At 38.8% G+C, this 12133-nt stretch overlaps 1 protein-coding gene across 2 annotated transcripts in view; it reads right to left on the bottom strand.

Moving 5' to 3' along the window:
• The window catches only part of fndc1 (fibronectin type III domain containing 1), a 63755-nt gene extending 55215 nt beyond the window's left edge, over nucleotides 1–8540 (bottom strand). For both annotated transcript variants that reach the window (XM_034161973.1, XM_034161972.1), the window contains exon 1: nucleotides 8397–8540. In XM_034161973.1, the coding sequence (XP_034017864.1) occupies nucleotides 8397–8469 (73 nt within the window). In that variant the 5' untranslated portion in view covers nucleotides 8470–8540. The remainder of the gene's footprint in view (nucleotides 1–8396) is intronic.
• Nucleotides 8541–12133: the final 3593 nt, after the last annotated feature.

Consider the following 12133-nt stretch of genomic DNA (forward strand, 5'->3'; position numbering starts at 1 on the left):
ACCAGGACCCTACAGACTTGGACTTTCATTCTCCTGCAAAGGTATAGCATTGCCACACATTTGTCCAGTGACATCTTGACTCCATGAGCTTTTCTCAGGCATCTTCTGATCTCAAAGGCCGAGGACCCAGAGACAAAAATGTCACTGCCAAGATAAGGGAATGCGTCTACAAATTTGTTGTTCTCACCACATACAGATGGCCTGGTTGAGATGGCTGGGTTCAGAAAGACATTAAAAGCTAGATCTTTGTTGTGATCCGGGACACTTGAAAACACAGACCCTGCGATTCCTTTCTCAGTTTTTTTAAGTGCCGCAATCAGGGTATCCGCTGATTCCGCCAAGTTCACAACATTGTCAATAAATTCAAGGTCAGTCAGGCTTTCCTTACCAACAAAGCCCCCTAAGTCCCTGGTTATGCCAGCACTAAACTGTGTTGGAGCCAGAACACATCCTTGTGGAACGCCGGTCTTCACTAGGGAAATACTCACAGTACCTGTGTACAGGCTATATATGACATACAGCAACTTCTTGAGGATACCACAAATTCTCAGGATGTCCCAGAGAGCAGTCCAATCGACCTGAATCAAACCCTTTGTGAAAATAAAGAAAGACTGTAAAGTGGGACGACCAATATTCAGGCTTGTGTTCAGTGAGTCTTCACAGAGCGAGCATGCTGTCAGTGGACGATGTTGTCGTTCCAGTTGCTGAGCTATAAAGAACTGATCTGTCTGTCTATGAGTTATGTTACTTTACTGTTACTAAGTGCTACAAATATCTTGCGATAAGGTGAAAGAGTGATAATCAGAAGTCTGGCATTTATCGCTTTATGATGTCATCAGGCAAGAATGTGAAAAAAGACAAAAGCTAAGCTTGTATTTATTAATAAATAATATATAATAAATAAAAGATTGAGATAAAAAGGACATTTTCATATCACAAGAGAGACGCCCTGTCTTTGAGGGGCAATACTTCCTTGTTAATTCCACACGATTAGCATAGGAAGCACAGGATTAATGGAGTCCACCAATCAGCGAGTTTGCAAAATGTCTGTAACGCCATAAAAACTACTCCATATTTAGGGCTGAAATTTTGATTGTGGATAGGTGCAGTCGAGGACCAGCGAACCTCCTATTTTGGGCCAAGTGGGCATATTTTGAGATCTTTCTTTAGCACCCAATGCGCAGCTTGATTTTGCATCCATCCTCAAGATAGGGCCCATTAAGTTTCACAACAAATCAGGAATTTCTTTTCAAATTAACGTTGCCAAATAGGGCATGTTTCTCCCTTGACATTATTTGTAGTTTCTGGGGAAATAACACTTTATTTCATGTCTCTTTATGAAAACATTCAGGCATGATATTAGTCATAGCATCTATGACTGTGTAGGATTTAGTGCAGAGTCGATCCAGTGGAACACAGCATGCTTGCTAAAAAGGTGCCCAATACGACCCCTTAAACACATTTTTTATTTTATTTTACCATCTGCAACCACACATGGGGCAATCACAGCAGCGCTGCCCTCCTCTGCTGGACAGATGCATAAACAGAGGAAATCTGAACAAAACGAAAAATGGTTTTTTGCGATGATATGCTATACTTAAAAATAAGTCATGCAAAATAGAACAAATCCGAGTGATGAGAGCGGTCTGTCCGTCATAAAAACATCACTGCCCACATGTTTCCAGCAGCGGTTTGAATCCTCGCTGCCTGCAGGTGTGCATCTGGCTGCATCTGCACTTTCCCCCCGTTTCCAAATATCGCCGCTCAGACGGTGCGCAGATGGCCTCGCTTCTTCAAAGGTCTCGATTTTTAGTGGATGGAAGCCTCCAGATTTACGCCCGTAACACACGAGAGAAGCCTCCTAATCAAAAACACAAACAAAACACCAGCTCTCATTATTTCCACGTTAATATCAAATTAACGGAGCGAGTTTCCTCACTGACACAAGTCTGGGCTGGCTGCAGCCTGTTTCCAATACTGCTGTTTGCTAGAGGAAAGGATTTTCTTCTCCCTCTCTCTCTGTCTCTTCCACCTCGCCTCCTCTCCTAGACGTCATTTTGCAATTTGGCCTCTTTGCTCATTTATAGTTCCGAGCGCGACGCAGATATTTCTGATTAAAAGAAGCCTCCCCGGGCAACATGGGATGTACAGTCCCATCTGGGAGTAAACACTCTGTGAAGCGTTTAACCAATTTAGCGACTGTAACATCATCATGTTCACATTACCATGGCAACACAAGTGAAAAATATATAACATTTTCTATGCCGTGTCGGCGAAGGGGCAGAAAAAACAGACTGTGAGATTGAGTGAGACAGTGGAAAAGGATTAACTTTGACAGCAAAATGCAGGCCTGGGGGTCATGACGCCACTGTGTTTAGATGCGACATGCACATTTAGAGGTTTACAGGGTCACGTACGCGAATGTGCATGTTTGCTACAGTAGAAGCGTGTGTGCAGTAAAGCCCTGAGGTCAACAGGCTCTGTCAAAGTGTTTGAGAAAATATCTGTGTGCACCTGCTCCATGCACTAGGGGTGAGCGGATTGATCCTAATATCGATAATATCGATACCAACGCTGGTATTGATATTGAATGATCCTTGTGTAAAAAGATCGATACTTAAGCTTTTTTCCTCTCCTACACGCACTGACTGCTGCGCACGCAGAATAAACAAAGTCTCCTCTCTGTCTGTATGAGCAGCGCTGCGCTGTGTCACACAGCATGGAGCAGTGCACCCGTGTATTGTGGTTTGTCAGCCCTCTACCTCAGGTGATTTTGTTTTAAGTTGTGTTGAGTGATATTTTTTTAAACAAAAATGTTGATTGTGATAATAAAGTATTTTGTTTTTGCGAACAATATTTGGCAAAATTCTATCCTAGGTCTTTTGGATCCTTTGGGTCTATGAAGCTTAAATATGAAAAAGTATTGGAATCAGTATCGATATCGATATCAGCGATACTGGGCTTCTATTTACTTGGTATCGGATCAATACCAAAATTCCCGGTATCACCCACATCTACCATGCACCAAAACCACACTGACCCCTTGTTCACCCTGAATACATTTGCTTGTAACCCCCTAATAATTCTTTGCAAAAACCAGACTCCCATCAATAATAACCAGAAGGTCCAACTGGCACTATTCTTTACCTGCTGCCTCCTCTTAGAAAGGCAGTATGACAGAAAAGGAAACACCTGTGCTTTAAATGTCTGACACAGATTTATGCAAATGAAGTAATTCTCAGGCAGCGATACCATTTTTTATCTGCTCTTGGCTGGCCCTCCATCGTAACACCACATTTGGACAAAAACTGGATCAAAAATCAAGTTATTTTGTTTGCACATAGACTGGCTTAAAACAATACCTCTGTATGTCCTCAAGTGCACTCGGGTGTAAAAAAAAAAAAAGCCACATTTTGGCACTTAAAGCTGAATTTTATATACATGCAACCTGATATCAAACAGAGCTGCAACAATTCATCTATAATTGACTAATCATTGTAAGGGGGGAGAGGGAGGGGGGAGCAAATTCTTTGATGCCATCTTCTAAAATGAGAATATTTTTGTGGTTTCACTGGTAGTTTATTTCCTCCTCTGTGGAAACAACTTTAATATCTTTGAATTGTGGACAAAATGAGACACTTGAGGACATCAGCTTAGACTTTGAGAAAAGCAGATCACCTTTTTTTTTTTTTAACCATTTTCTGTCATTTTATGGACCAAACAGCTAATCCAGAAAATTAAACAAATTTTAATCAAATGTGAAAACTAGAGGTGCTGTGCTCATAGAGCGCAAACCTCCGCCAACGCTAGTTTCCAATTCCACAAAACGTTACCTTGGAAAAAAAATTTCAAAGTCAAGGCCCTGTTAGAAGTGGCTTTTGATAAGATAAAATATAATACACAATACAGATCAAAAGGGCTTTTCAGTGTTAAAAAGAATCAGATATCCTATAAATCCACAATGCAGATCAGATGCAGATCAAACTTAGTCTATTCATTGAGAGTGCCAGAGTGATTGAGGCACTTTTGATTGAGATATAATATAATGTACATCAAATGAGCTTTTCATTATTGAATTCAAATGTTCACAAAGTCCACAATCTGGTTCAGATCTGGATCAAGCTTTGTTAGCCCATAGTGAGTGCCAGTCTGCACCTCACTTTCATATATGAGAATCATTGAAGCATGTTGGATTACAATATAATTTAAAATATACATTAAATGGGGTTTTCAATGTTAAATGTAAATGGCCACAAAATCTGGATCAGATCCAGATCAAACTTTGTCATTCGATAAAGGATACCATCCTACATAATGATATTAAATATTAAAATAAAAATCATATTGTGAGATAAAAATCAAGATTTCATATCATAATGTTGTAGGACCATACATGCCTCTGAGAGCAAAGCTGTACGTCCGGTTTTTGCCAGCAGGCGGCGACATCTTGAAGCAACCGTCACAACAATAACAAAGCTGTAATTCCAGTTTTTGCCACCAGGTGGCCTTTGGTTTACAATTTGTGAAGTTTCACCCAATTATCGATGGTAAATATTATTGGAACCACTCCAAAAAAATAAATAAATAATAAATCCATAGGCTTATAGACGCTGCCATTCTGCATGCTTTCACCAAATTGTAAGTCAATCACATGAAAAATACTCAAAATTTAAGGTGAATATCACAATGATGAGCAGCTCATTATATTGTGGGATAAAAATCAATATTTCATAACATAATGTAGGAGCATACATGGCTCTATAAGAGCAAAACTGTACTTCCAGTTTTTGCCACCAGGTGGCGCCACCTTGAAGCAAAGGTCACAATAACAGCAAGCTGTACTTCCAGTTTTTGCCACCAGGCGGTGCCATGTTATAACAGAAAGCTGTAATTCTGATGTTTGCCCCCAGGTGGCTTTTCATTTATTTCCCCAAAATTCGTGAAGTTTGACCCAATTGTCAGTGGTAAATATTATTGGAACCACTCCAAAAAAAAAAAAAAAAAAGCTACTGTGCATGCTTTCACCAAATTTCAAGTCAATCAGACGAAAAATACTCCAAATTTAATGTGAGAAAACAAACATATTAACAAACAAACCAACAGCCAGAACAACAGAGTCGAATGACTTTGACGAGACTATTAAACAGGGGTGATAACATAACGTCCTGCAACTTCGTTGGTGGCGGTAATAATTGTTAGTCGCAGCCCTAGTGTCAAGCCAAGCTTATAGCTAAAATTAAATGTGTGCCTGTCACTTTAAATGGAAATGAGCTGTTGTTTGTCAGGCATCCTCTGCCTTGGGCGACCCAGTATCTTTTTCTCACAGCTCCTATGGGCATGCCACATAAAACGTAGGCCTGCTCAGTGGGCGTGTCCATGGCATATAGGTCTAGGAAGTCTAAAACAAGGTTTTTGTTTGTTTTTGTGTTTAGAACTGACATGCACGGTCATACAGCTGTGGATTTTGAAGATATTTAACATGAACCCCTACTTTGTACATTATTTGGCCTTTCTATTTCCAGTTTGACGTTTGTGGCATGTGGTATTTTGGAACAGCGGCTGCCCAGTACAACTCCAGCCTACAAACATATTTTGCATTGCAAAGTTGGCGTTTCTTGGCAAAGTGTTTTATATTTTAATTTTTATGCATTTTTTTCCCCACACTCAACAAGCTCACTTCTTGAGCAAAAATACTTTGTCAGCTAATTCTGGGTTCCATCTGTGATAAAGACTGATATCTTGCCATTTTCATTTTTCTGCGTGCTGAGTGCGCCGGCATCTACAGGTGTGCTCATGGCCCAGGGGCCACTTGTTTAAACAAATGCAATCTGCACCTAAAGATGACATCATGACATAAGACATGTTTTTGCGAGCAGGTTTTGAGAGGTTAACCAGGTTACAGGGAAGTGAGTCAGTATATCAAACTGTGCCAGGAGGTACCCACACGTTTTAGACTGTACTATCAAACCTTGTCACATTAACGAAACATTTCAAGTATCTCGATTAATTTCATGAGTAGATTTCAGAGACTGATCCCTGCTCTATTGTGATTAAGATAAAAATCCACCTCTACAGGACTGTTTCAGGGAATTTAAAATGACGAATGCCTCTCCTAAGTTCTTTCACTGAATCTATTTAAGTGTTTCGTGTATTGTTTCAAAATGGTAAATCCATTTTGGAAACATTTTTTTTTTTCAATTTTGAACTTTCTGAAATTTTGTAAACAACTGTGCACCGAAAACAGCAGTTTCATTGTCAAAATAGTGAGCTCTTACATGAAACTATTTAAGATTAGAGCCTTATGAAACATTGAATTTTCTGAAGCGATTGGTTAATTTGCTATTTTGACCATTGCCAGCATCCAAAGCAATTAGTTTATTTAATTTTAAACCAGTAAAATGTTTTCTGAAGCAGTTTGTTTATTTAGGGCTTGACTCTTTTGAAACAGCAAATCATTTTCTTTAAGAAATGGGGAATTTTGTATTTTGACTATTTCAACTGTTTCATTTAACTACTGTATCAAAATGGTGAATCCTTTTTAAGCAGTTGGTTCATTTAGGGTTTGAATTTTTTGAAACACCAAATCATTTTCTCGAAGAAATGTGAAATTTTGCATTTTGGCCATTTCAACTGTTTCATTTAACTACTGTATCAAAACAGTGAATCTTTTTTAAGCAGTTTGTTCATCGTAAGATTGAGCCTTTTGAAACAATCATGCATTGTCTGAGGTAAGTGCTTCTTCTTATATTTCAAGCATTTCCAAGCACTCGACATTGAAAACAGTTATGTCATTTAGTGTTTCAAAACCTTTTCTGAAGCAATTATTTTACTTAAGGTTAGAGTGTTTTGAACCACTTAATCATATTCTAAAGCAGTTGTATCATTATTTTGAGCATTTCCAAGCACTAAGCACTGAAAGCCATTGTTTCATTTAATGTTTCAAAATAATGAAGGTTTCTCTGAAACAAATTGCTGTTTCAAAATCAACAAATTATTTTCTAAAGCAATTTGTTCATTTGGGCTTTAAACCTTTTCAAGCACTGAAGCATTTTCTGTCACAGTTGATTAATTTAGCATTTGAAGCACTGATCACAACTGTTTCATTTAGTCTGTCAAAGCATTAAATCTTTCTGAAGCTTTTGTTTCATTTTGCATTTAGTGTTTGTATTTCGAAACACTGACTCATTTCATAATACAATTGATTCATTTAATATTTCCAGCATTTCAAAAGAGTGAATTGTTTTCTGAAGCAGCTGTTCAGTTGCTTCAAAGTATCAAAAAACTGTATTTTCTCAGTCACTTTGGAGAATATTTGGGGGGGGTTTGAACCTGACTTCCACCCCTTAGCTATGCATATGATCACTGAGTAAAAAAACAAAGAAAAACGGTCCTTATTCCAGACGTCTTCAACAAGATGTGTCATGGGTATTTTGTGCAGAATTCCAGCATGTTGAGTGGGGTGGAGAAAAGAAATTCCACTAGCCTGCAAGGACACGATTGCATCTTCCCCCTCATGCTCTGTCCCACTTATTCTCTACACTTCCCACTGACTGATGAGCTGTAAATAAAGAAGCTGGCTATTTTAAAATAGTATGTTTCTGCACTCTGATGCATCGCTCTGACCTTTCCAAAGCATTTTTAAACTGGCGAGCCCATGAGGTTTGAATCTCCAGAGTAAAACGTTTGATCCCAGAAAGCTGCAGGTGTGAGAGGTCAAGTGGGGGGAACAAAACAAAAAAAAACACCTTTCTATTGGATGGGAAGGAAGACAGCAGAAAGAAGTCATGCACTGCAGAAGAACAGCAGCTCCTGCTGATCTTCTCTCCAAAATCTCTCTAACACACTTCAGAAATTTTGCTTATTTTTTCTGTGTGGAGCATGTGGGACCTTTTTTCCACCTTCAAAGTAAATGACAAATTGTGCACAAATTATGAAGCTTTAAAACGGGTGTCACACATGATGCACCTCTCATAACTTTCAATTTCTCTCACTTTTTTTCCATTCTGCACTTAAAATCCTGCAGCAGGTTGAAACAACTTCCAACACGACATTTTTCAAACTTTTTTCATTATTTATTTATTTTCCTCATGTGTGACATACTTTTTGATATCCTGTCTGAGTTTGATGGCTTTGATTTCTCTTGGATCACATTTTTCCACTCATAAATGATGCAACGACTGTCAAATGATGTCAAAATGTAACATAATTGCTCAGTTAAAAGCGACTTTGCATCTGTAAGTCACAACTGTGCAGTATAAATTAATTATTTTTATTTATTGCAGTTATTGCTCAATTATTTCTGCAAGATTTTGCAGTAATCAAGGGGAAACAAATAGCTTTAAAAAGAAGCCCCTAAAGCGTGCACCTGCTCGTGCAGACAATAAATAAATGTTTACCTGCCCATCCGCATCCTGGTGCGCAAAACGTGAGGAATAGCGCCAAGAGCGTCCTGCTTGCGCCTAAAGCCATAGTGAGTGTGGCGCACTGCTGCGGAGCGACGCACCAGCCGCACACACCGGGCCTCCTCCTCCTCCTCCTCCTCCTTCTCTGCAGTTTTTTCTCCTTCTTTCTTTAATGGATTGCCCAAAAGTTTAAAATGTTCCTGAATGACGAAACGGCTCCCTCATGAGGCCGCTGTGTGAATGTCACCTCCAAAATTTGCAGCAGGTGATCAGGAAAATTATTAAACAGGTGTGCCAAACTGGCGGCCCGTGGGCCGGTTAAGCCAACTGGGAAAAGCAGTTTATACTTATACATATTTTTTAACTCCCATTTTAAAATCTCAGGAGCACTTTTCAAGCTTTATGATAAAACATTATGTCATGTTGATAACTGCTTTTGCGCTTTGCCTCATTCCCGCGACTGATGCTATGCTATACTTTTGATTTAGCCCAATCAGGCGGCAGGGAGAGGTGATGACCAAAAAGCAGAGCCAGACAAAAGCAAGTATGAAAAGTTTAAAAGGAACAATAAGCCAAAGGATTAAAGCAAAAATACAAGTAATAGCTGTGTGCTCTGTCAGTGATTGACAGAAAACAGGAAGTCCCATTCGCACCAATGAACAAAATGTCTAATCCATCCCATCTGATGGATAGCTGAGGTTTTGTACAAGATGAGGTAGTCCCTGTGGGCATAAAGACAGTAAGAGCTATGAAAATCTGACATTTGACCCCAGTGACCTTTACTCAAAGGATTGACCTTGGGTAACCTTGCCTAGGCAATTCTGTAATCTACATTTGGTCCAAATTGTGTTTAAAATCCAACACCTTGACCTTTGTTTAAATTAGCTCTTTAAGGACAATTTCTGGCGTCAACCTTCATTGACTTTCCAATTTTGGAAGGAATCAGTAAAAGGACCAGTGGGGCGCGTCGGGGGGGGTGTCGCCTACAGACAGGCTGGTCGATATGACCTTGGCCCAAGTGACTGAGATTTGATAAAAATGACTCTTGACTGGACAATTCCAGAATGTGTGCCAAGTTTGTTGGGCATCAGATTTTTGACCCAATCACTTTGACCCCATTGATTGACCTTTGGCACATTTGACCCCACTTGGGGAAATTCTGGAATGCATATATGTGAGCCAAGTTTGGTGTAAACTGGAGTTGGGGTTGACGGGAACCAAACAAAATTTCGATCTTTGAACCCAATGCCCTTGATGTTGGTCAAAACAAACCCTTTGAGGGCAATTCTAGGCTCGACCTTCATCCACATGCTACGTTTGGTGGAAATGGAGCCAACGACCTGGGAGGAGTAAGGGAACAAACAGACAGACAGATGTTTATGACACAGAAAATATTTTTGAATTCTGACCTCATTCTTATAGCATCTCCACCATCTTAGTTTTCATGTAAGGAATTTATTTCTAGTTTTATTGGAGGTGTAAGAGCTTTGGAAGTCATGCTCCTGCTCTGATTGGAGGCCCATCCAAACGCAAGCTCGAGGATTTCCATGAAACTATCAAAGGGCCAGGTGTGAAAAGCAGAACAGAGGGTCAGGGATCCAACACATGAGCTCATCTTTCTGGAGAGCGGCGAATTACAGCCATTTTCCAACGAACTCACTGAACCACTCAACTGAGCATCAAGACGAACCAAATCTACACTCAGAACAGTGATGGTAAGATATTAGCTCATAATTTTAACGGGCATACATTGAGATAAATTTTGATTTTAAATTGTGGGCACTCTGTTAAGATCTGCAAACCTTCATACACTATAGTGCATAACTTAGAGCTGCACTTTTTTACTTTTTATGGGCCTTTTGTCTGCTCAAAATGCAACTTATTCTGCAAAATGAAATTATGCACATGCAAAATTTTGTTTCCCTTGCTTAGTTCTCCCTGGGCTCAAAATGCTCACTATCATTTTCTGTGCCATGTGTTTAGAATCATGCACACACTCTCTTTAGGTGGCCCAGAAATGTTTCGGGTTTTCCTGCACAACTTCTGGAAATACTTATTTCAATAAAATCTACTTTCACTACATGAGATAAAGTAGTTGTGATTGGAGAAACTTGCATCTCCATGGTGCCACGGTTGTGAGCGTGATAATCACTTGTTATAATATAGGTCTTGCATATTATTATTTGGCTTCATGTTTGCTTTTTAAGTTTTTTTTTTAATAATTATTATTTTAAACCATGCTATAGAAATGCATTTTATCATGAGATTAAAAACCATTATTTTAGTTTTTGTTGTTTCTTGAGAAAACAGATATATTTTTTTAAAATTACAACTTTTGCAGATTTTCTGACACTAGTGTGGTTCTGTAAGAGAAGCAATTTAAACCAACAGCGCCCTCTTTTGGTCTGTGTCTGCACTCATTTTTTTTTTGTATGATTACACATGCACTAATATCAGGGCTGAACCTGCATTTAAATGATTAAATTGGCTAAAATCAGAGAAGTCGAACAATTGTGGAATAAAGGAAATAAAATGTGCTGGGGAAAAACAAAGAAAAAAGACCTCAAAACTATTAACCATCCAGGAAATGAATGAATAAATGAATGAATAAATTAAATTGCAACCTTCTCTATAAGTCCTTGGACAGTGACCTTTTTTCCTTTTTTTTTTGGTAAAGAAACAAGACATTTAACAAAACAAAACAAAAAACACACGAGTTCACGGCTCCTGTATTTTAACAGCCCAAATGGAACTGGACAAACTAAATCAATTATAAATATAAGCATTATTATTAACAGTTGGATGAAAATCGTTCATGACTGTCTTTAAAAAAAATGGTCACAAAAGTGATTACTAGTCTTAAAAAGACTGTTGCAGGCCATTTAATTTGTCTGATTGCTTTTTGTGTTGGAAACTGGAGGCACTATGTGCAGAAATGGCTGTAATCCCTAAATGTTTGTGTTCAACCCATTGATTTAAAGCAAACAGTCTGAGCAACTCCATTGCATTTGTGCTCGGAGGCAAAATTACATCCCAAAAAGTCAATGTCCAAATACTTATGGGCCTGAATGCACATTTAAAAAAAAAACAGAAATGCAGCTGAGCTTGATTATATTTCAAAACCCTACCTTCATTTGCAGTAAAATACATTCACCAAAAACAAAGAAGCAAAAAAATCAATCCATACTGTGATTTAATGACCTGTTGGCCTCCAGGGTCCAATAGAGCAAATGATGTTTCGTGTTTTTATAGTCTGCTGTTAGTGCTTTGCTCAGAGGTTATTACTGATGCTGAGTGAGTGCAGTAAACCATCGCTGCTAATTTCTTTGTGTGTTGCACAGTGGTCTTAAACATAAGGCACGAGGGCCAGATGTGGCCCCGCTCATGAGGCCGCTGCTTCATATTTGAGTATCACACTTTTGTTTTTAAAGAACTTAAATGATTGTTTCATTTTAGATAAATCAACTGGATTAACAGCTTTTCTTTAAAATAAAAAAGGATAAAAAGAGGCTTTTTAGTTCACATTTAACTATTCACAGGGACAAACACTGTTCTCTTCCCTCTGCATTGAGTTTAATAAAGCAGCCGTTTGTCTTATCTGCAAGAAGAAAAAAGCTCTGCGTGTGTTTCTCCAGGTAAAACTGGAGTTGCATCAGGAAGGCCATCCGGTGGAAACTTGTGCCAAATATCAATGCGGATCTGGCTGTATCCAATGTGGCAACCACAAACAA

Source organism: Thalassophryne amazonica, chromosome 21, assembly GCF_902500255.1.
Source record: "Thalassophryne amazonica chromosome 21, fThaAma1.1, whole genome shotgun sequence".
NCBI classification, from domain to species: domain Eukaryota; kingdom Metazoa; phylum Chordata; class Actinopteri; order Batrachoidiformes; family Batrachoididae; genus Thalassophryne; species Thalassophryne amazonica.